Source organism: Lacerta agilis, chromosome 12 (assembly GCF_009819535.1).
Source record: "Lacerta agilis isolate rLacAgi1 chromosome 12, rLacAgi1.pri, whole genome shotgun sequence".
In the NCBI taxonomy this organism is placed as follows: Eukaryota; Metazoa; Chordata; class Lepidosauria; order Squamata; family Lacertidae; genus Lacerta; species Lacerta agilis.
In genome coordinates this window covers 345,047-366,931 of record NC_046323.1, presented here as the reverse complement: position 1 = coordinate 366,931, position 21,885 = coordinate 345,047, and the positions used below count along the sequence as shown (strand labels likewise).

At 44.9% G+C, this 21,885-nt stretch overlaps 1 protein-coding gene across 5 annotated transcripts in view; it reads right to left on the bottom strand.

Moving 5' to 3' along the window:
* The window catches only part of ADCY1 (adenylate cyclase 1), a 185,276-nt gene that overhangs the window by 68,531 nt on the left and 94,860 nt on the right, over nt 1-21,885 (bottom strand). For all 5 annotated transcript variants that reach the window (XR_004427643.1, XR_004427644.1, XR_004427645.1 and 2 more), the window contains exons 4-7: nt 21,175-21,286; nt 14,819-14,946; nt 3,130-3,288; nt 2,118-2,259 (exon numbers count right to left, since the gene is read on the bottom strand). Coding sequence is in view for 2 of the 5 variants with exons in the window: in XM_033165091.1 (XP_033020982.1) it covers nt 2,118-2,259; nt 3,130-3,288; nt 14,819-14,946; nt 21,175-21,286 (541 nt within the window). In the remaining 3 variants the exon portion in view is untranslated. The remainder of the gene's footprint in view (nt 1-2,117; nt 2,260-3,129; nt 3,289-14,818; nt 14,947-21,174; nt 21,287-21,885) is intronic.

Sequence of the window (21,885 nt, the reverse complement as noted above, 5' to 3'; positions counted from 1 at the left end):
ATAAGCAGACACTGGCAATTTCCATGGGCAATTTCCTGTTTCCATTTTCTTCAGAATTTTCTGACATCCCTAACCACAATAACAAACTTGGTTCAGAAAGAAAGTACATGTTCAGCAACTCAATGTGAGTATCTGTGAGTTGCACTATGCCATTTCAGGTAGGGGAATCAAATATATCAAATGCATTTTGGGGGCAATTTCTGCTGCTGCTTCAGCAGCCAGAACTTCCTCTAATTCATATTTGAATGTGAGCTGTCTTTGCAAATAGGCTGTTCTACAATCGCCCAGCATCGTCCCAGTTTGAAAAACGGCAGTGCTGCACCAAGCATCTAAGCCCAGCAATATACATTGAAAGGCTCTCTTGGGCCTTCGTTATGTTTGCAAAAAGAATTACACTGTGCTGTCTCAGATGGTTTGGGGGAGAAATACCCTTTGTATGGCAGCCAGGACATTAGCAAGTTGTGCTGGTCCTGGGAGGGCCTTGACTATTTGGTTGAATGTGATGCTGAACCCAGGTTTCCTAACCCTTCCACTTCCACATACAGGGGTGGCGTTTGCATCTGAGAACACACATCCCTCAAATTAAGGTAGCTTTGTCCTCAACCACAGGGGAGCTTTGTGTTCCCCCTCCCACACAGTATTTTCCTATGAAAAGGTGTCACTTAGCAGCCAGATAAATGAGAGAGGCTCACATAGCACATACTTGACTGCCTTTTGGGGGCCAGGGGTGAAACTGGGCTTTATTTCACCCGGGTCAAAGACCCAGTTTGGTACCCCCCCCCCCCACACACAACTGCGCAATTGCACACAGGCTGGGAGCCTCAGTGGTGCCCCCGTAGGCTTCACCCAGGGCAAAAAAACCTAGCTAGCCCCCCCCCCCGCCAAGTAGCTACAGCCCTGTAATATGTGTTTACCCCATCTTTTCTTATCATCAAAGCAGAATTTACACACACCTCTAAAAGCTTTCCAAACCATTAGATAGCTAAAGATATGACAAATAGCATTGTAAAGCAACATCCAGCTGAAAGACAGGGCAACCCCAGCCAGGCAGGCATTGCTTACAGAGCATGAAAGGAAGCTCCTCCACCCAGGTGCAGCTATCAGAACACTCATCACCCCAAAGGTCAGTTGTCCAAACACAAATATTTATGCCCAAACCTTGCAATACAAACAGCCAGTCTGCCCAATTCCTTTCTTATAAGTAAACCCATTGTACACAATCGCTGCAGATGAAACATCATTTTAAATGTGATGTTTTATGTTCTCTATCCTTACAAACATCAGAAAGACTTGAAAAGACAACATGCTCACATGCTGAAATGTAAAAATAATGATTATGATTATGATGCTAATAATTATAATAGTTTTATTATTTGTACCCCATACATCTGATTGGGTTGCCTCAGCCACTCTAGGTGGCTTCCAACAGATATAAGAACACAATAAAACATCAAACATTAAAAATTTCCCTATACAGGGCTGCCTTCAGATGTCTTCTAAAAGTTGTATATTTATTTATCTCCTTGACATCTGATGGGAAGGCCCACTGCCTGGTTCCCTGTAACTTCACTTCTCTCAGTCTGTAAAGATATGAAATCAACCTTTAAGGGCACAATGAATGATTTCTGTGTGGTTTGCACAAGAGAACTTTCAGGTAAAGTGTTCTGTAAAATATTAGTCTAATAAAAATAGGAAAATTGTGGATGAATGTTAGTCACTGGCATCGTGCTTATTTTTTATTTATTTCAAGTATTTATATACCGCTTTTCATCAGAAAAGATCACAAAATGGTTCACAAAGAAATCAAACAAATAAAATACAATATATACTCCCACTCACTCAATAACCACACAAATTCCATGCCATTTTATTTTAGATTGAATACTTTTTTGTTCAAATGCTCCAGATCTCTAAGTGTGCACAATGTTCACAGTGAAAGAGATTGACCATCTACAGGTATCTGACATGGAGTGTTTTAGCTCAGCGTTTCCTGTTCAATTCAAATAGAAGTTCAGCTCATAGATGAAAATGCACATGAATTGTTTATGATGTCACAACACCATAGAAGAATCAGACCACAAAGCCTATGCAGTTAGCAGCCAGAATGAAAGACATACCTTTCTCCGGTGAGATGGCACAATGAAAAAGGTCTCAATATTATGCTTCTTCAAAAAACTGTTCCTTTCATGGCCATAGCCTGGTTCTACCTCGTAGTCCCCATTCAGGCACTCTAAGGTGGTCTTTGTAATATGCACTTTCCTAGAGATTAGGTGGGAGAAGGCGTAAAAAAACAAGTTGTCAGTGCCTTGAAACAACATAGGCTTACTTACTCTGGGGTACATAAAAGCTTCTGCTAGGTCACCATTTTTTTCTAGCCTATGTATACATGTACACACACACACACACACTCACACACACACTGAGCGTGAAGAAGGGTGTTTGCTAAACCCCAATCCAAATCCTCAACAGGTTTGGGTGGGGAAATCTTGGATATTCCCAAAAAGATTGTCTCACCCAGTTTGGTCCTAGCACCAAATTGATAAATGTTTGCAATGTATGTCCTTTCAACAGAGTTGGTGGCACATTAACCCACTGAGTGGGATGGAGTCTTGACATGGTGCTGGCAATGGGGCCACCCCTCTGACATTTGCAGATGCCACAAGCTTTTCCTGCAAAAATTCACCACTCTTCACTGGGCCCCCGAATACCCTTTAGCATGTGCCACTGGTGCCTGGGGTGCATACCACTGGCGCTGCTGGAGTGACTCCCTGCCACCCAGCAGAGCTGCGCTGCACACCTGCCCAAAGGGCACACCCACACTGCCCTGCCAAGTCCATGCTGTTTTGCAAGGCTGCGTGAAGAGGATGCAGGAGGCATGAGTCATTATTGTTCTCTTCACACAGCCCTGCAGCATCGCAGAACGGTGTGGGGCTGGCAGGGCAGCGTGAGTGCGCTCCTTGGGCACATGTTTGTTGTGCCCACCAAGGGCACAGTGGAGCAGGGCTGGCAGGGCAGTGAGGAGCAAAATGCGCCCACCCAAAAAAATGCACCCTCTCAGGGCACCTGCCCCTCTGGCCCTCCCCACATGACACCACTGGGTGGGTGGCAGAACGTCAGGCTGAGACTTACCCAGGCAAGCCTCCAGCCTCCATTACATTAGCCAGAGTCACATCATTTGACCAAACATCATACTGCCATTTGCGAAGGCCCAGGACACCACAAAGCACTCTTCCTGTGTGCAGGCCGACCCTCATGTTGAGATCGACTTCAGTGGCTTCAGCTACTGATCTAGAAAACACAGAATCAGAATGCAGTACATTAGAGAACATTGGTTATCATCTTTCCCCTTTCTGTTCCCCACAAGGGTAAAAGCTGCAATGTATACAATACTGTAGGGACCTAGGTGGCACTGTGGGTTAAACCACAGAACCTAGGGCTAGCCGATCAGAAGGTCGGCGGTTCGAATCCTTGCGGCGGGGTGAGCTCCCATTGCTCGGTCCCAGCTCCTGCCCACCTAGCAGTTCCAAAGCACGTCAAAGTGTAAGTAGATAAATAGGGACCGCTCCGGCGGGAAGGTAAACGGCGTTTCCGTGCGCTGCTCTGGTTCGCCAGAAGCAGCTTTGTCATGCTGGCCACATGACCCGGAAGCTGTCTGCGGACAAACGCCGGCTCCCTTGGCCTATAGAGCGAGATGAGCGCCGCAACCCCAGAGTCGGACACGGCTGGACCTGATGGTCAGGGGTCCCTTTACCTTTACCTATACAATACTGTAAGGCCAAAACACCTGGCTTATTTTCAGTTCCTTGGATGTGGACCACTTAGTAATGAAGATTAAATTTTGTGTTATCTTTTAATCTTTTTAGGATGGCCACAGCATTTCAAGACTTGATTACTGCAATGCACTTTATGTGGGACTACCCTTGTGCTGCATCTAAATGGTTGATAGGGACAGACAACTATCTGCCCATGTGGTACCAGGTCAGAAACCTGGCTCCATGCTAGTACCACCTGAGCCTTTCTATCCCTGCCCAATTGCTGAGATCTTTGAGAGCGTCTCTGTTGGTGGTCCTCCAACTAGAAGCTGTGCATGCAGGGTTGTGGGCCCAGGCATGGACCTGTCTCTTGATTGGGATTAGATAGACACTCTCCTTGCAGAACTTCAGGAGCATGGCAAGGACTTTCTTATTCCAGAAGAAAGGTAGTGTTCCATCGGAAGGCAGCCCTGTTTAGGGAAGTTTTTAATGTTTGATGTTTTATCATGTTTTTAATATTATGTTGGGAGCCACCCATTATTATTATTATGTCTCCCTATTGCTTTATTTTCTGTATGGTTTATTTTTATGCACATTGCTTAGAAATGCTAATGGTTAAGTGGTATATAAACGGCATAAACAAATAAATGACATCACACGAAAGACAGCAAAAAGCAGCATGATCTTGCAACAGAATGGCTGAGTTTTTTCCACCTGAAATGTATGGGTCTGTTACAGCAACAGGTAGGTAGCCGAAGAAGATACAGGTAGGTATCTGAAGAAGTGTGCATGCACATGAAAGCTCATACCAAGAACAAACTTAGTTGGTCTCTAAGGTGCTACTGGAAGGAATTGTTTTTATTTTTTATTTTGTTTTGACTATGTTACAGCAGTTCTTCATTGTAAAGCTATTTTTATGGCACTTGCTGATATCTTCTCCTCTCATGTCTCTTGCACAGGCTTCTCAGGTTGCTTTTGGCCAGTGCACAGGGAGGCCAACATGAATAAAATGGGAGGTAAGCCCCACCCTACATGATCGATCATGTGATATGGTGCATGCACACCATTTGAAAGGCAATGCCCATCAACTGGAGGAGCAGCCCCCTCAAATATTTTATGGGAGGAGTGAAGCCCCCTTGACCCCTAGGAGTTGGCTCATTGTCTGCTGAGCCACCTCACTCAGGTAATGATGCTTCCAGGCAGAAGAGCAGCAAGATCCATGGTGGAAACCAGAAGCAGCAGCTACTGGGGAGTGGGGGCACCTGGCAACAGGTGCAAGTACACAGGGGAAAGCCTTCCTAGATGATTGACCTCCAAATTTTGTTTTAAAAAATAGCAAAACCAACATATACCTTGAGTACAAGTCCTTATGCAGCCAGCTGCATTTCCCCCTTTAGCATCACTTTGGCAGCTTCATTATAAAGCAATATGAGGGAAGAATTCCTCCTTTACTCTCAGTGCCCATCACTATAGGAAGTCACAATGCAGGCAGGCCTACATTACTTGCAACTTTCAAAGCCAAATACAAATTTGAAGGATGCACAATCCCCCCACCAACATTGGCTGACCAATACGATATTTTGAATTCATATCCAGAAGTCTTGGGGGAACTTGCCCAATTTCCAGTTACTCATCACATTTATTTGGACTCCCAGGTACTACCTGTGATTCATGGGTGTCACAAGATCCCTTACACCAGGGATGTTGCTGAGCTACAACTCCCATCAGCCCCAGGACATACCCAAGGACCAAGCATGATGGGAGCTGCAGTTTAGCAACATCTGGAGGGTCAAATGTTCCTCAGACGCCATAAATGCCATGCTGACCACATAAGAATGAAAGAAGAGATAAGGCCAAAAGCCAACACCATCCTGCTCTTACAGGTCAACCAGATACCTATTGTAATGATTTCCAGGCAGGCTTCCAAGCCCAGAAAAGAATTAACGAGTCTCTGGCAGTTTTTATCGTTTCATTTATTCACAATAAAATCAGAGCGTGGCTACAGCCCTCCGCTCCATAGATATCAGTTGGTCACTCTGATAAATCACTTGTGTCATAACAAGAAAAATGCCTTTCCCCTTTTGCACTTCTGTTGCAAATCTACACTGTCCAAAGACGAGTTCTCCGTCCTCTGCCTATATGATTGTTGCTTAGTAACCCCTCCTGTGCCGTCTATCTCTTCCCCTCCCTCGTCTTCCGAGCTGTCTGTGTCTGCTCCAACTAACTCAATGAACTCTTAGAGAAAGGGGGCCGAGCCAACTTCCTCCTGCTCTAATTAAAGAGTCAGACTCTTTTTCTCTTCCATCTTCTTCATCACTTGATGGTGTTTCCTGCTTGGCAGGGGGTTGGACTGGATGGCCCTTGTGGTCTCTTCCAACTCTAGGATTCTATGATCTCGGCTATGCTCCTGACACCTATAGGAAGCCTGCAAGGAGGACCTGAGTGCAACCCATTCTCTGCACTAGTAATTCCCAGCAACTAGTTTTCAGAAGCCCATTGCCTCTCACCCTGGAGGTAGCACAGAGCCATTTTGGCTAGCAGCCACTGGTGGCCTTGTCTTCAATGAATTTGCCTAATCCCCTGTTAGAGCCATGCAAGTTGGTGGCCATCACTGCAACTGCACCAGTACCTACCAGTTGCAAGACAACAGCCTCTTTTTCAGAGCCTCAGAACCTGGCACCTTAGTAGATGACCTCAGAGGCGAAAACAAGACAGAACTTAAGGATTAGATTCTGCTGCCCAGGAGGACTCCCCTGCTTGAGGGACTGCATGTCCTGTCCCTGCCTCTCACCACCTGGCCCAGGGTGGAGCCAGACAGGCCTCATAAGGACGGTTGCTGTCACTGCTGTTGCTGCCCAGGAGAACTCAGAACAGTGCAAAGTTCTTTTAAAAATGTTTTTAAATTTTCTTTTTTTATCTTTAAAAATTCTTTTTGGTGTGGGGAGTGGGATGGATGTTTGGTCGGGTTTGGGAATTTGTTTAATTTTGGTATGTTTGTAATTTTTACTGTTTTCTGTTTGTATTGTTTTTTGTTTTTATATAGGTTTTCATTTTGCTCTTAAGAGGAGGGGTCAGGGCTGCCTGGGAGTGGGTCCCAGCCAACAAAATGACTGGGGCAGGTTCCACGGGGGGAGGAGTTACGCTAAGACCAGACCATGTCATTGCCGAGGAAGCAGGTTTAGTCATTGTTTGAAGACTATCCCAGCCTCCAGGTCTGGTCCTGACCGGACTGATACTGGAATCACCCACATGACCTGAAGTTGCTGCTGTGCAAAGCCAGGTCAATGATTCATAAGACCACTGCCATCCATGACTTGATCACGGATGGAGGACTTGGCCTGGCATGTGTGACAGTGACTTGGTTGGACGAAGCAGATGGGCCTGTCCTTGCCGCTGCTTGTCCACCAGGTTTCTCTTATGCACAGCAATGCAGGCCTTGTGGGTGGGGAGGGGTGTTGCAGTGATTTTTAGGAAGTCATTAGTTTGCACCAGGCACCCTATTGGGAAGACCCAGTTCTCTGAGTGCATGTTCTGGAAGTTGGGCAATAGGGGCAGTACAGGATTCCTTCTGGTGTACCGATCTCCCTGCTGCACCAAGGATTCCCTGGCCGAGCTGCTTCAGGTCGTGGCAGATATTTTCCTGCAGACACCTAGTTTGGTTGTCCTAGGGGATTTTAACACCCATGCTGACACAACCTTACAAGGTCGGGACTTTGTGGAAAGCATGGCCATGGAGCTGTCCCTGAATAAGTCTGGCCCAACTCATAGTCGTGGACATGCCTTGGACCTGGTGTTCACCTCTATGGATGTTGGTGATCTGACACTAAGTAAAAGCAAAACAAAAGAAGTGCCATGGTCAGATCACTTCCTGGTGCAACTGGACTTCTCCATGACCCTTCCCCTCTGCAGGGAGGTGGGACCGATTAGGATGGTCCGCCCCTGCCACTTAATGGATCCAAATGGTTTCCAGAGAGTGGTTGGGGATGTTTTATCCCATGTTGGTGGCCTTTCAGCTGATTCCCTGGTGGCCCACAGGAATGCAGAGTTCATGGATCACTGCCTTGTCGTGGCGAAGGGGCTTGAATTACTCAGGCAAGCTATGGACAGGTCAAGATGGACAGGTCATAGCGGAGAGTTTGGACCAAACGTGATCCACCTGGAGAAGGAACTGGCAAGCCGCTCCAGTATCCCTGCCAAGAAAACTCCATGGACAAAGACAACAGGCATATAAAAGATATGACGCTGGAAGATGAGCCCCTCAGGTCGGAAGGCGTCCAACTTGCTACTGGGGAAGAGCGGAGGACAAGTACAAGTAGATCCAGAGCTGATGAAGCGGCTGGGCCAAAGCCGAAAGGACGCTCAGTTGCGGATATGCCTGGAAGCGAAAGGAAAGTCCAATGCTGTAAAGAAAAGTATTGCATAGGAACCTGGAATGTAAGAACCATGAACCTTGGTAAGCTGGATGTGGTAAAAAATGAGATGGCAAGAATAAACATTGACATCCTAGGCATCAGTGAACTAAAATGGAAAGGAATGGGCGAATTCAGTTCGGATGACTATCATATCTACTACTGTGGGCAGGAATCCCGTAAAAGAAATGGAGTGGCCCTCATAGTCAACAAAAGAGTGGCGAAAGCTGTACTGGGATGCAACTTCAAAAATGATAGAATGATCTCGATACGAATCCAAGGCAGTCCTTTTAACATCACAGTAATCCAAGTTTATGCACCAACTACCAGTGCTGAAGAAACCGAAATTGATCAATTCTATGAAGACTTACAACACCTTATAGAAATGACACCAAAGAAGGATGTTCTTCTCATTATAGGGGATTGGAATGCTAAAGTAGGAAGTCAAGAGATAAAAGGAACAACTGGCAAGTTTGGCCTTGGAGATCAAAATGAAGCAGGGCAAAGGCTAATAGAGTTCTGTCAAGAGAACAAGCTGGTCATCACAAACACTCTTTTCCAACAACACAAGAGACGACTCTACACATGGACATCACCAGATGGGCAACATCGAAATCAGATTGATTATATTCTCTGCAGCCAAAGATGGAGAAGCTCTATACACTCAGCAAAAACAAGACCTGGAGCTGACTGTGGCTCAGATCATCAGCTTCTTATAGCAAAATTCCAGCTTAAACTGAAGAAAGTAGGAAAAACCACTGGGCCAGTAAGATTCAATCTAAATCAAATTCCTTATGAATACACAGTTGAAGTGAAGAACAGGTTCAAGGATTTAGATTTGGTGGATAGAGTACCTGAAGAACTGTGGATGGAGGCTCGTAACATTATACAGGAGACAGCAACGAAAACCATCCCAATGAAAAAGAAATGCAAGAAAGCAAAGTGGCTGACCAATGAGGCCTTACAAATAGCGGGGGAGAGAAGACAAGCAAAATGCGAAGGAGATCGTGAAAGATACAGGAAATTGAATGCAGATTTCCAAAGAATAGCAAGGAGAGACAAGAGGGCCTTTCTAAACGAGCAATGCAAAGAAATAGAGGAAAATAACAGAATGGGAAAAACCAGAGATTTATTCAAGAAAATTGGAGATATGAAAGGAACATTTCGTACAAAGATTACCACAATTAAGGACAAAAGTGGAAAGGACCTAACAGAAGCAGAAGACATCAAGAAGAGGTGGCAAGAATACACAGAGGAATTATACCAGAAAGATATGGAGGTCTCATACACCCCAGGTAATGTGGTTGCTGACCTTGAGCCAGACATCCTGGAGAGTGAAGTCAAATGGGCCTTAGAAAGCCTTGCTAACAACAAGGCCAGTGGAAGTGATGATATTCCAGCTGAACTATTTAAAATTTTAAAAGAGGATGCTGTTAAGGTGCTGCACTCAATATGCCAGCAAGTTTGGAAAACTCAGCAGTGGCCAGAGGATTGGAGAAGATCAGTCTACATCCCAATCCCAAAGAAGGGCAGTGCCAAAGAATGCTCCAACTACCGCACAATTGCACTCATTTCACACGCTAGCAAGGTTATGCTTAAAATTCTACAAGGCAGGCTTAAGCAGTATGTGGACCGAGAACTCCCAGAAGTGCAAGCTGGATTTCGAAGGGGCAGAGGAACCAGAGACCAAATTGCAAACATGCGCTGGATTATGGAGAAAGCCAGAGAGTTCCAGAAAAACATCTACTTCTGCTTCATTGATTATGCAAAAGCATTTGACTGTGTCGACCACAGCAAACTATGGCAAGTTCTTAAAGAAATGGGAGTGCCGGATCACCTCATTTGCCTCCTGAGAAATCTCTATGTGGGACAAGAAGCTACAGTTAGAACTGGATATGGAACAACTGATTGGTTCAAAATTGGGAAAGGAGTACGACAAGGCTGTATATCGTCTCCCTGCTTATTTAACTTATATGCAGAATACATCATGCGAAAGGCTGGACTGGATGAATCCCCAACCGGAATTAAGATTGCCGGAAAAAATATCAACAACCTCAGATATGCTGATGATACTACCTTGATGGCAGAAAGTGAGGAAGAATTGAAGAACCTTTTAATGAGGGTGAAAGAAGAGAGCGCAAAATATGGTCTGAAGCTCAACATCAAAAAAACTAAGATCATGGCCACTGGTCCCATCATCTCCTGGCAAATAGAAGGGGAAGAAATGGAGGCAGTGAGAGATTTCACTTTCTTGGGTTCCATGATCACTGCAGATGGTGACAGCAGTCACGAAATCAGAAGACGCCTGCTTCTTGGGAGAAAAGCAATGACAAACCTAGACAGCATCTTAAAAAGCAGAGACATCACCTTGCCGACAAAAGTCCGTATAGTTAAAGCTATGGTTTTCCCAGTAGTAATGTACGGAAGTGAGAGCTGGACCATAAAGAAGGCTGATCGCCGTAGAATTGATGCTTTTGAATTATGGTGCTGGAGGAGACTCTTGAGAGTCCCGTGGACTGCAAGAAGATCAAACCTATCCATTCTCAAAGAAATCAGCCCTGAGTACTCACTAGAAGGACAGATCCTGAAGTTGAGGCTCCAGTACTTTGGCCACCTCATGAGAAGAGAAGAATCCCTAGAAAAGACCCTGATGTTGGGAAAGATGGAGGGCACAAGGAGAAGGGGACGACAGAGGATGAGATGGTTGGACAGTGTTCTTGAAGCTACTAACATGAGTTTGGCCAAACTGCGAGAGGCAGTGAAGGATAGGCGTGCCTGGCGTACTCTGGTCCATGGGGTCACGAAGAGTCGGACACGACTGAACGACTGAACAACAACAACAACATTGACTGGCTCCGAAGCACCCTCTCCGATCGCATGGAGACCAGACAGCCCTGTGGTTTTACCGGCCTTCCAAGTGGCAGTAGTGACGGCGAATAAGACTTTCTTCACTGCCTCTACTGCATCTGCAGAAAACAGTAGCAGGAGACTTTCAGGTGGTTTGCAATCTAGTAGAACCACCTGCTTCATCAGGAACCAGTACGGGCCACATGATCTCCTGCAATGATTTTGCAAAGTTTTTTGCAGATAAAGTCGGTCAGATTTGGGAAGAGGTAGACTCCACCATGGGAGCAGGGCCGGGGTGGGAGAGTGCTAGTCAGGTTGCGTGAGGTGAATTCCAATCTGTTACCTCCGAGGATGTGGACAGGCTGCTTGGACGAGTGAAACCAACCATCTGTCTCCTTGATCGTTCCCCATCCTGGCTGATAATAGCAAGCTGGGAAGGGCTGGGCGATGGGCTCTGCAGGGTGGTGAATGCTTCCTTCTGTGAGGGAGCCTTTCCAAACCCGTTGAAAGAGGCAGTTATTAAACTGCTTCTTAAAAAACCATCTTTAGATGCGGCCAATATGGCCAACTATCGCCCAGTCTCAAATCTTCCATTCTTGGGCAAGGTGATTGAGCGAGTGGTTGCTGAACAACTCCAGGCACACCTGGAAGAAGCGGACCATTTGGATGCCTTCCAGCCAGGATTCAGGCCTCATCAAGGGACTGAAACTGCCTTGATCACACTGGTTGATGATCTCTGTGAGGGACCCACTGAATGAGGCGGTTATTAAATCACTTATTTAAAAAAACATCTTTAGACCCAGCCAATATGGCCAACTATCTCCCAGTCTCAAATCTACCTTTCTTGGGCAAGGTGATATGCAAGTGGTTGCTGAACAACTCCAGACATGTCTGTAGGATGCAGACCATCTGGATCCTTTCCAACCATGGGAGTGAAACTACCCTGGTTGCACTGGTTGATGATCTCCGGCGGGCTAGGGACAAAGGTGAGAGCTGTTTCCTAGTTCTGCTGGATCTCTCAGCGGCTTTTGACACCATCGACCATAACATCCTTCTGAACCAGCTAAAGGGGTTGGGAGCTGGGGGCACTGTTATACAATGGTTCCGCTCCTTCCTCCTGGGCCGTGTTCAGAAAGTGATGTTGGGGGATGAGTGTACAGACCCTTGGGCTCTCACTTGTGGGGTGCCTCAGGGTTCTGTCCTCTCCCCCATGCTTTTCAACATCTACATGCAGCCGCTGGGAAAGATCATCAGGGGGTTTGGGCTGGGTGTTCATCAGTATGCGGATGATACCCAGGTCTACCTCTCTTTCATATCAGAACCAGTGCATGCAGTGAAGGTCCTGTGTGAATGTCTGGAGGCGGTTGGAGGATGGATGGCGGCTAACAGATTGAGGTTGAATCCTGACAAGACAGAAGTACTGTTTTTGAGGGAAAGGGGGCAGGCAGGTGTGGAGGATTCCCTGGTCCTGAATGGGGTAACTGTGCCCCTGAAGGACCAGATGTGCAGCCTGGGAGTCATTTTGGACTCACAGCTGTTGATGGAGGCGCAGGTCAATTCTGTGTCCAGGGCACCTGTTTATCAGCTCCATCTGGTATGCAGGCTGAGACCCTACCTGCCCGCAGACTGTCTTGCCAGAGTGGTGCATGCTCTAGTTATCTCTCGCTTGGATTACTGCAATGCACTCTATGTGGTTTGAAGGCTTTGAAGGTTACCTGGAAATTAATCCAGAATGGGGCAGCTAGACTGGGAGCGGCTGCCGAGACCACATAACACCGGCCCTGAAAGACCTACATTGGCTCCCAGTACGTTTCTGAGCACAATTCAAGGTGTTGGTGCTGTCCTTTAAAGCCCTAAATGGTTTCAGTCCAGTATACCTGAAGGAGCGTCTCCACCCCCATCGTTCTGCCTGGACACTGAGGTCCAGCGCCGAGGGCCTTCTGGCAGTTCCCTCACTGCGAGAAGCCAGGTTACAGGGAACCAGGCAGAGGGCCTTCTCGGCCTTGTGGAATGCCCTCCCACCAGATGTCAAAGAGAAAAACAACTACCAGAGTTTTAGAAGACATCTGAAGGCAGCCCTGTTTAGGGAATCTTTTAATGTTTAATAGACTATTGCATTTTAATATTCTGTTGGTAGCCGCCCAGAGTGGCTGGGGAAACCCAGCCAGATGGGCCGGGTATAAATAAATAACAATTATTAGTATTTATTATTATTATTATTATTATTATTATTATTATTATTATTATTATTATTATTGAAATGGTTTATTCATGATTGGCCCAAACACTGTCCTTCCTACAAGGTAGCAGGCAGAAACTTTTGCAATTGCCTCATCAAAGAGTCTAACACACCAAAGTCAGAGTCTGACTCCTTGAGTTCTGGTGAAACATGAACACCCACATGGAGCAGTGGATAGGAAATTATTAGGAATTATTAGGAACAATATTTGTCTTCACAGCCTAACAATCAGAGAAAGTCCATGTTGCCACATGAGATTTCTGGTCTCCTCTGGCTGGAAGTTGCAGACATCTCTGACCCATAGATCTTCAGATGCACCATGAGATGTTCCCAATGACCCAAACATCTCTGAAGAGAAAAAACAAAATAAAAAATAAAAAAATTCCTTCCAGTAGCACCTTAGAGACCAACTAAGTTTGTTCTTGGTATGAGCATTCGTGTGCATGTAGGTATCTGAAGAAGTGTGCATGCACACGAAAGCTCATACCAAGAACAAACTTAGTTGGTCTCTAAGGAGCTACTGGAAGGATTTTTGTTTGTTTGTTTGTTTGTTTTGACTATGACAGACCAACGCGGCTACCTACCTATCTCTGAAGAAGACAGAAATGCAGTGTCTCAGAACTGTGCTGCTCCACCTGAGCTCCCAGAAGAAATTGGAGATATTCAATAGACAGTCTCTCAAACCAGATGTGGTCAAGTCATCCACCACCCTTCTGAATTTGATCACTTTGTTGTGGGGAGTGGTAAAAGACTTTTCCTCAATGAGGAGTCACATTCTGAACCTCTGACTCAAAGCATTTTTATTCCAAACTGGAAGCTAGTAGCAATATATAAAAAATTTAAAAAATTGTCCAGTAGCACCTTAGAGACCAACTACCGGTAAGTTTGTTCTTGGTATGAGCTTTCATGTTACTGGAGATATACTGCGTCAGACCAACACGGCTACCTACCTGAATCTGGAAGATAGTTGTGCACATTCCTGTAAATAGGAAAGGATGTAGCATATACGACCTGTTTCTTTAAAAGTTTTGGAAGCTCTCCTTCTTCCATGAATGGGTGTTGTTTCCTCCTTAATCCAGTTAGAATTGTCTTGGGCATGGGTGCTTGTGTGTGTGTGTTGTTACTGAACATTTTTGAAGCTCCTTTGATCCCTTCTGCTTCTTGGTCTTAGGGTAGGCATGCAGAACATCTCAGAGAATGACTACTTTCCTCTGGATTCACATCAATAAATAAGGAGATGCTACTACAGGTGTGTGTGGGGGGTGGGGGTGGCGCAGGCCAGGAGGAGAGATCATCACTGTCCCAAACTATAGTTTCCCATGGCTTCTGAATGGGAGCAGCTCCCAGCTCTGCTGTATCAGCTGGTGATTGTGGAGAAGGAACTTTTCATTTCCCTCCTGGAGACCCTGAAAAGGGTCGTGTATGTTCTGGTATGTGTGGGAGTGTGGGGTGACCACACTTACCACTGACATGAGGCCCCTGGACTGCTTGCTATGAAACAATGTGGCCCTTGGGCCAAAAAAGGTGAGCCACTGCTGCTATGGAAGCATGCAAGCCCGTGAAGCACTTACGTGATGGTGTCAATCATATCCAATCCCATTTCCACACAGCAATGGGCATGATCTGTTTTGGGCTGGGTCAGTCCTGACACACAGTAGTAACAGTCCCCTAAGATTTTTATCCTTCTGCAATGATTTTCCTAGAGAGAGAGAGAGAGAGAGAGAGAGAGAGAGAGAGAGAGAGATAAGTTTTTACTGTGGCAGTACATGTCTCTACACTTCTGCATAACATGTTCTCTAATACTATTTCCATAGCTGTATCACAATCCCCCTGATGTGTGCAGCCTTTGGCTTAACATGTTAGAGCTCAATTACTACTGAAACTATCAGACAACAGGTTCCACATACGTTTCCATACGCACTGCACAGAACTGCAGTGTCATACAGGTACCGGCACCTGTGCATATTCATCCTATGAATTTTAGGATTCATGTTTGCCTTCCCTTTCTTTTCCTCCTTAATTTCCCTTTGGTTGAAATTTAAATTGTGATCTGTCTGGAGCAAAGTATATGTACACAAAAACTTTGGCTGCTGCTCTTTTTGGAGTATGGGGCTATTCCAACACTCCTCTATTTTTCTACAAGGCTTGAGGAGGAATAGCACAAAACCTCTCCCCTTTAGGCTCACTTTGCAAGTATAGCAATTACAATACATTTTTTCTGTATGCAGGAATGTAAAGTCTGGAATAATTGCATTTGCAACAATTTGTTTCTCACTGCAAGTCCACGTTTTTCAGGGCAGTTCTAACGTCTTTCTCCAACATGGCATACAATAGTCGTGTTTTCTCGTTGCTGATACCGTGCATGGAACTAAGTAGTATATATTCTGATGGTATAGAGAGATCTCTGACTTTGATATGCTTGACCTACCTTCTGAGTCAGGATTGCCAGTGCTCTCAGTGATATGTTTATGCCAGCATGTCATTATCCTGCCAAAGGCAGCTTGGTAGCCACAAGTGAAGGGAACAGAATCTGCCACACTATGAGGACAATCATGAGACCTGGAGATCATTCACATCCTTTTACTGTGGTATTAATTTGTGTCAAGAGCTTTGGAACAATAACAGGAACCTGTAAATGCACTGTTGCAGAGCTGGAGATGATTCCAATTTGAAGAGGTGCAAACCTCCTTGCTGCAATGCATAGTTCTTCAAAAATGTGTAAGCTCAGATAAAGTGCAAATGGGACTCTTACACTTCAAGCAGAATTTCCTATTTGTATTGGGAAAGGCTGTCTACCGCCCTCTTGTCCTCCTGCTCACAAGTCTTTTTGTTCCTTAGCCATGCTTCCTGAGTATGGAGACCATTTTTGCATTTTGTGCATGGCTAGGGTTCTCTCCTCCCATTCTAATGTGGAATTTCCAGCAATAATTTGAGCCAGTACAACACCAATTGTCAGTGGTTTCAGGTAAAAATGGAGAGGAGCTAATTTTCTAAAATTAATTTTTATGTTCATTTGTATTGTTTGTACACCACTTAGAACTGTTTGTCTTAGGTGGTTTAGAAATACTTTTCAATCAATAAATGAATAAATCAAAATGTCAAAAAGCAATTCAAAGTAGTAAACACCCAGATTTGGGGGATTTATATTAGTGAACAGATATTCTTTTCATGTAGTTCTTTTGGAAGCATTTCAATGTGAATATCAGAAATAATAATAATAATAATAATAATAATAATAATAATAATAATAATAATTTATCTGCCCATCTGGCTGGGCCTCCCCAGTCACTCTGGGTGGCTTCCAAATTTTTTTTTAATACAGTAGTCCATCAAACATTAAAAGCTTCCTTAAACAGGGCTGCCTTCAGATGTCTTCTAAAAGTCTGGTAGTTGTTGTTCTCTTTGACATCTGGTGGGAGGGCGTTCCACAGGGTGGGTGCCATTACTGAGTCTGGTTCCCTGTAACTTGGCTTCTCGCAATGAGGGAACCACCAGAAGGCCCTCAGCGTTGGACCTCAGTGTCTGGGTAGAACAATGGGGGTGGAATATCCTTCAGGTATACATCCATAGACAGAACCATGGAAGCCATGCTTTCCACAAAGTCCCGAGCGGCCCCTTGTAAGGTTGTGCCAGAATGGCTGTTAAAATCCCCTAGTATAACCAAATTAGGCATTTCTTTTGTTTTGCTTTTACTTAGTGTCAGATCACCAACATCCATAGAGGTGAACACCAGGTCCAAGGCATGTCCATGACTATGAGTTGGGCCAGACTTATTCAGGGACAGCCCCATGGCCATGCTTTCCACAAAGTCCCAACCTTGTAAGGTTGTGTCAGCATGGGTGTTAAAATCCCCTAGGACAACCAAACTAGGTGTCTGCAGGAAAATATCTGCCACGACCTGAAGCAGCTCGGCCAGGGAATCCTTGGTGCAGCAGGGAGATCGGTACACCAGAAGGAATCCTGTACTGCCCCTATTGCCCAACTTCCAGAACATGCACTCAGAGAACTGGGTCTTCCCAATAGGGTGCCTGGTGCAAACTAATGACTTCCTAAAAATCACTGCAACCCCCCCCCCCCCGCGCCCACAAGGCCTGCGTTGCTGTGCATAAGAGAAACCTGGTGGACAAGCAGCGGCAAGGACAGGCCCAACTGCTTCATCCAACCAAGTCTCTGTTACATATGCCAGGTCAAGTCCTCCATCCACAATCAAGTTGTGGATGGCAGTGGTCTTATGAATCATTGACCTGGCGTTGCACAGCAGCACCTTCAGAACATGTGGGTATCCCTTGCTGATTCCAGTATCTGTCTGGTCAAAACCAGACCCAGAGGCAGGGATAGTCCTCAAACAATGACTAAACCTGCCTCCTCGGTAATGACATGGTCTGGTCTTAGTGTAACTCCTCCTCCTACCCATGATCACTGAGATTGGGTGTCCCAGTACATTCCCCCCTGTGGAACCTGCCCCAGCCATTTTGTTGGCTGGGACCCACTCCTCCCCTTAAAATCAAATTAAACCTATACAAAAAAGAAAATAAAAGAAAAAACAATAAAACAATAAAAACCAAAACAGTAAGTTACAAACATACCAAAATTAAACAAATTCCCAAACCCGACTAAACATCCATGCCACCCTCCACACCTGAGGCCTCCTTGGAGCCTTATAAGCTGTGGTGGTGAGTATGGGGCCCGCCCCCAGGCCCAAGGTGGAAAATGGGCTTCAAGGGGGAGCGGTCTTCCCCAGTACTCACAAGCAGAGCAACAGCAGCAAATTCTTCAAATAACAAATGAAATAACTCAGCACATCTGTGTAGCTTTAATTACTCTCTTGTGGATACAATCTAATGGTTTCAGAGCACGTAAGAGGAAAGTGACCATGGAAATGGGGAATTATTCAAATTGTTACAATGGATAGCAAGGAACAAGATTTAAGCAAAACTCTAAAGAGGTACTGTATTTTTCAGTCTGTAAGATGCCCCCATGTATAAGATGCACCCTATTTGGGGGGACTCCGATTTAAGAAAATGGGGGAGATGGCCCCATGCATAAGATGCCCCCTGATTTTTAGGGGGGGGGACCTAGTCTTATACATGAAAAAATACGGTAAGTGTTCGTAACCTTTAATATAGCTACTAAGGTGAAATTTGCAGGTATGCATGTGTTGAAGGACAAGGTTCACAGGAGCAAGAAGAGACAAGAATGAGACATTAATCTGGTAGGAAGCTGAATAGACTTGGGGCACAGGTAGTCTTTTCATCACTCCTTCCCGTTGAAGGTCCTGGCCCAGGAAGAGAGAGGAAAATAGTTGAGATATACCACTGGCTGTGAAGGAAGGGTTTGGCTTCTTGCAACATGGTCTCCACTTCCTTGAAGAAGGACTTCTGGTGAGAGATGGGCTGCATCTCACAGTGGTTGGCAAGAATGTGTCTGCTAAGAGTCTCATGAACCTAATCAGGAAGAGTTTTATACTAGATCTTGAGGGGGAGGGAGAGAACATTACAAACAACAGAAGAACACCTGGTACTGGGGATAGTAGCTTCACTGATGCACAGTAAACTGAGGTGGTATTCCGGATACCTGCTAAAGGGCAAGAAACTACAGGAAGAAAGCAGCTAGAGGGAACGACTTATGGTTTCAGTTTTCTCTAAATGCACAGAGACAAGCAAGACGAATTGGAGCTTATAGTACAGGATGAGAAATATGATCTGGTAGGTATTACTGAAACCTGGTGGGATGAGACTCATGACTGGAATGTAGGAATTGAGGGGTATAACCTATTCAAAAGGAATAGACCAAACATGAAGGGAGGAGGAGGAGCATTTTATGTACATAAAGGATGTGTACACTTGTGAAGAAATTCATGGCTTGGAGCATGGAAAGCAGATTGAGAGTATATGGGTAAAAATTGTAGGAGAGAGAAACAACAGTGACCTTACTGTGGGTGTCTACTTCTTCCACCTTCTGGGCAATGAATGAATTTGTTGGACCTTACATTCTTGGCAGAGTTTGAGTTCCAACAGATATTGGGGAAGGTAAAGTCTCCCATGACTTCTATTTCTCTCCTTTTTGCATGTTTGGTAATCTGCTCTAAGAAGGCATCATTCAAATCTTCAGTTTGGTTTGGCAGTCTATAGCAGACACCCACTGTATTCATGCTGTAGAGGGCTGGGAAATAATGCAACTTCTCACAATGTTATTCCAGTACTTTGATGGGGATGATGACACTGGCCAGTAATTGTGCTGCCTGATGACTGGCTCTCGGCTCTACAGCTTGCCAAACTCCATGCGCTGCAACCAATGCAGAATGAGGTCACTAGAAATCCACTTCAACTTGCAAGATTCATTACTCCCACATACCACACCCCCAATGTGTGCTGAACACACAACAGGGAATTCACAGAATCCTCGTAGAGTAGAGATGAAAAATCCTGATTTGCTGAAATCCTTTATGTGGCGAACCAGCCCAATGCCAGGTAGGGGTTAACTTTTCTGACAGTTAGAACCCTCAGGGGCGGGCTTAGCCTGGGTATAAAACACCCCTCCCAGTGGTCAGTGAGAGAGTTGGTTGGTGGAAGTGGGAGAGTTAGTTGAGCAGTGTGAGTCCGGAGATAGAGCTGGGAGCTTAAGAGTCTGAGGTGGAAGTTAGCAGAGAGGATAAAGAGATTGTGAAACGTGTTGTTATTGCTATTTAGTTATCTGTTAGAGGTAATAGGCCGGTAACATTTAGAGGTATTAGGCCGGTATAGGACAACTGTTATAAGCTTATTGAACAACCTTTTATTTATCAGCAACCACAAGCTTTTGTACTCAATAAACAACTTTTTAGTTCACAATATCCTCGTCTGTGGTGAATGAAATAAGCAGGATCCAGCTAGAAGTCTGGAGGGCTGCAGCTGGGGTCCGTGTGTCGTTGGTGCAGCACCCATAGACCGTAAAACGTCCGGGGGTGGGCTGTACAGGGCGAAGGGCCCGCGACACTTGCTTCTACACTACTGTTATAAGGAACAGAATGCTTCTCACACACACTCAGCTGCACACCATTACAGGTACCCCATGAAGTATTTTACCAAGCTTGTCCTGCAGGCACAATATTTTTTTAATGTGGAAAACATGGCTATATTTAGAGAAACATAGATGCTTTGGAAGGCCTAACTTGGCAACTACCAGGTTCAGTACTATAGCTGGAAATAAATCATTAAGCAAACAATCATTAACAGCCAAGTTAAAAAGTCATATTATCCTTGAAGATGAAATAAACTGAAAAAGTGGACACAAATGATAGTGTCTTGTGATTTTCATCTTCTATTCATGAGGTGATGAGTACAGAACTGGCAAATACTACTTCACCCAGTTCCTAACCTTAAACTCTACCAGGTGGCCTAACTTGCAGGCTCCTAAGACTTGGTGAGGAACTCACCTCAAGAGGCAAGCTGCTGGGAGGAGTGGCAGATCTGGTTGCCAGATTTCAAAACCAGGACACCACCAAAGTTGTTTTTATTCATTTTTTTTTACAATAACGCCCCAAAACCATGATTTTTCAATTGACTTGCCTAAGATCCAAGACAAAATGCCGCCTTTTGGAATTTCCTAACGGATATCAATTCCGCCTTTGAAATCCCGTTAATGGCAGCCCTACTCTATCTGAGATTAGTGATGATGAAACAGTTGGTGATGAATTACTTGTCAAATGCCAGCACTAGTTTCTTTTTCTTACCACTTTTTTACCACTCTGTTGCTGAAATCCAAAACTATAAATGATTTCACAGAAACCTCAGGAATGTGTGGTGATTCATGGGCCTTATTGTGGGAACTGGATTAGCAATCAGTCTATTTCATGCCTTAGATGTGCATAATCTCTGACATACACACAAACCACATTGTTAAAAAATCAATTCAAAATAATTTTTAAAAGGAAGAAGTACATGCTTACGGTAGCCAATTCATCAAACTTCCCAAAGAGTTCATTCAGAAGCTTCACCAATTCTTGAGCAGTGCATTGCGATGCCAAGCTGGTGAATCCCACAATGTCTGCAAACAATATGCTACAAAGAGAAGAAAGGAAATTCAGAGGCATTAGCAGTGTTTATCCCAACATATTTTTGGAAGGATCGCAGGTAAAATGTAAGGCTGAGTAACAACGCAAATCACTTTACTTAATTTGCAGTCTTCAATGACTTACATTGGGGCACCCAACCTGGTGTCCTCCATATGTTTTGACTATTGCTCCCATTATCCCTGCCTTTATTTCTTCCTGCCACTTTTGCTGTAATCCTTCCTCCAGGCACTTTTACCCCATTGGTGTTCCAGACAGATAAATGCTCACCTCATAAACATGAGTCTGGAAGCACATAGGGGGAAATAATGTGAGGGAAATTTCAGGGGGAAAGTGGCAGGCCATATTTTTCCACTGCAAATCTCTCACAAGGCTACTTTGTTTGCAGTGAAGAAGCAGCTACTGGGCAAATGCTACAGAAATGGTACAGAAGGCTGTGCTGTAACATGCAATTTTAGCCCTTTAGCTGCTTAAAAAAAGTTCTCTGGTGAGGGAAAATTAGAGAGGAAACACATTTTAAAATATGCACAGTAAACTCACATTATATATATACTTATATAGCACTGGCAAAGAAACCCAGCAGAGAGG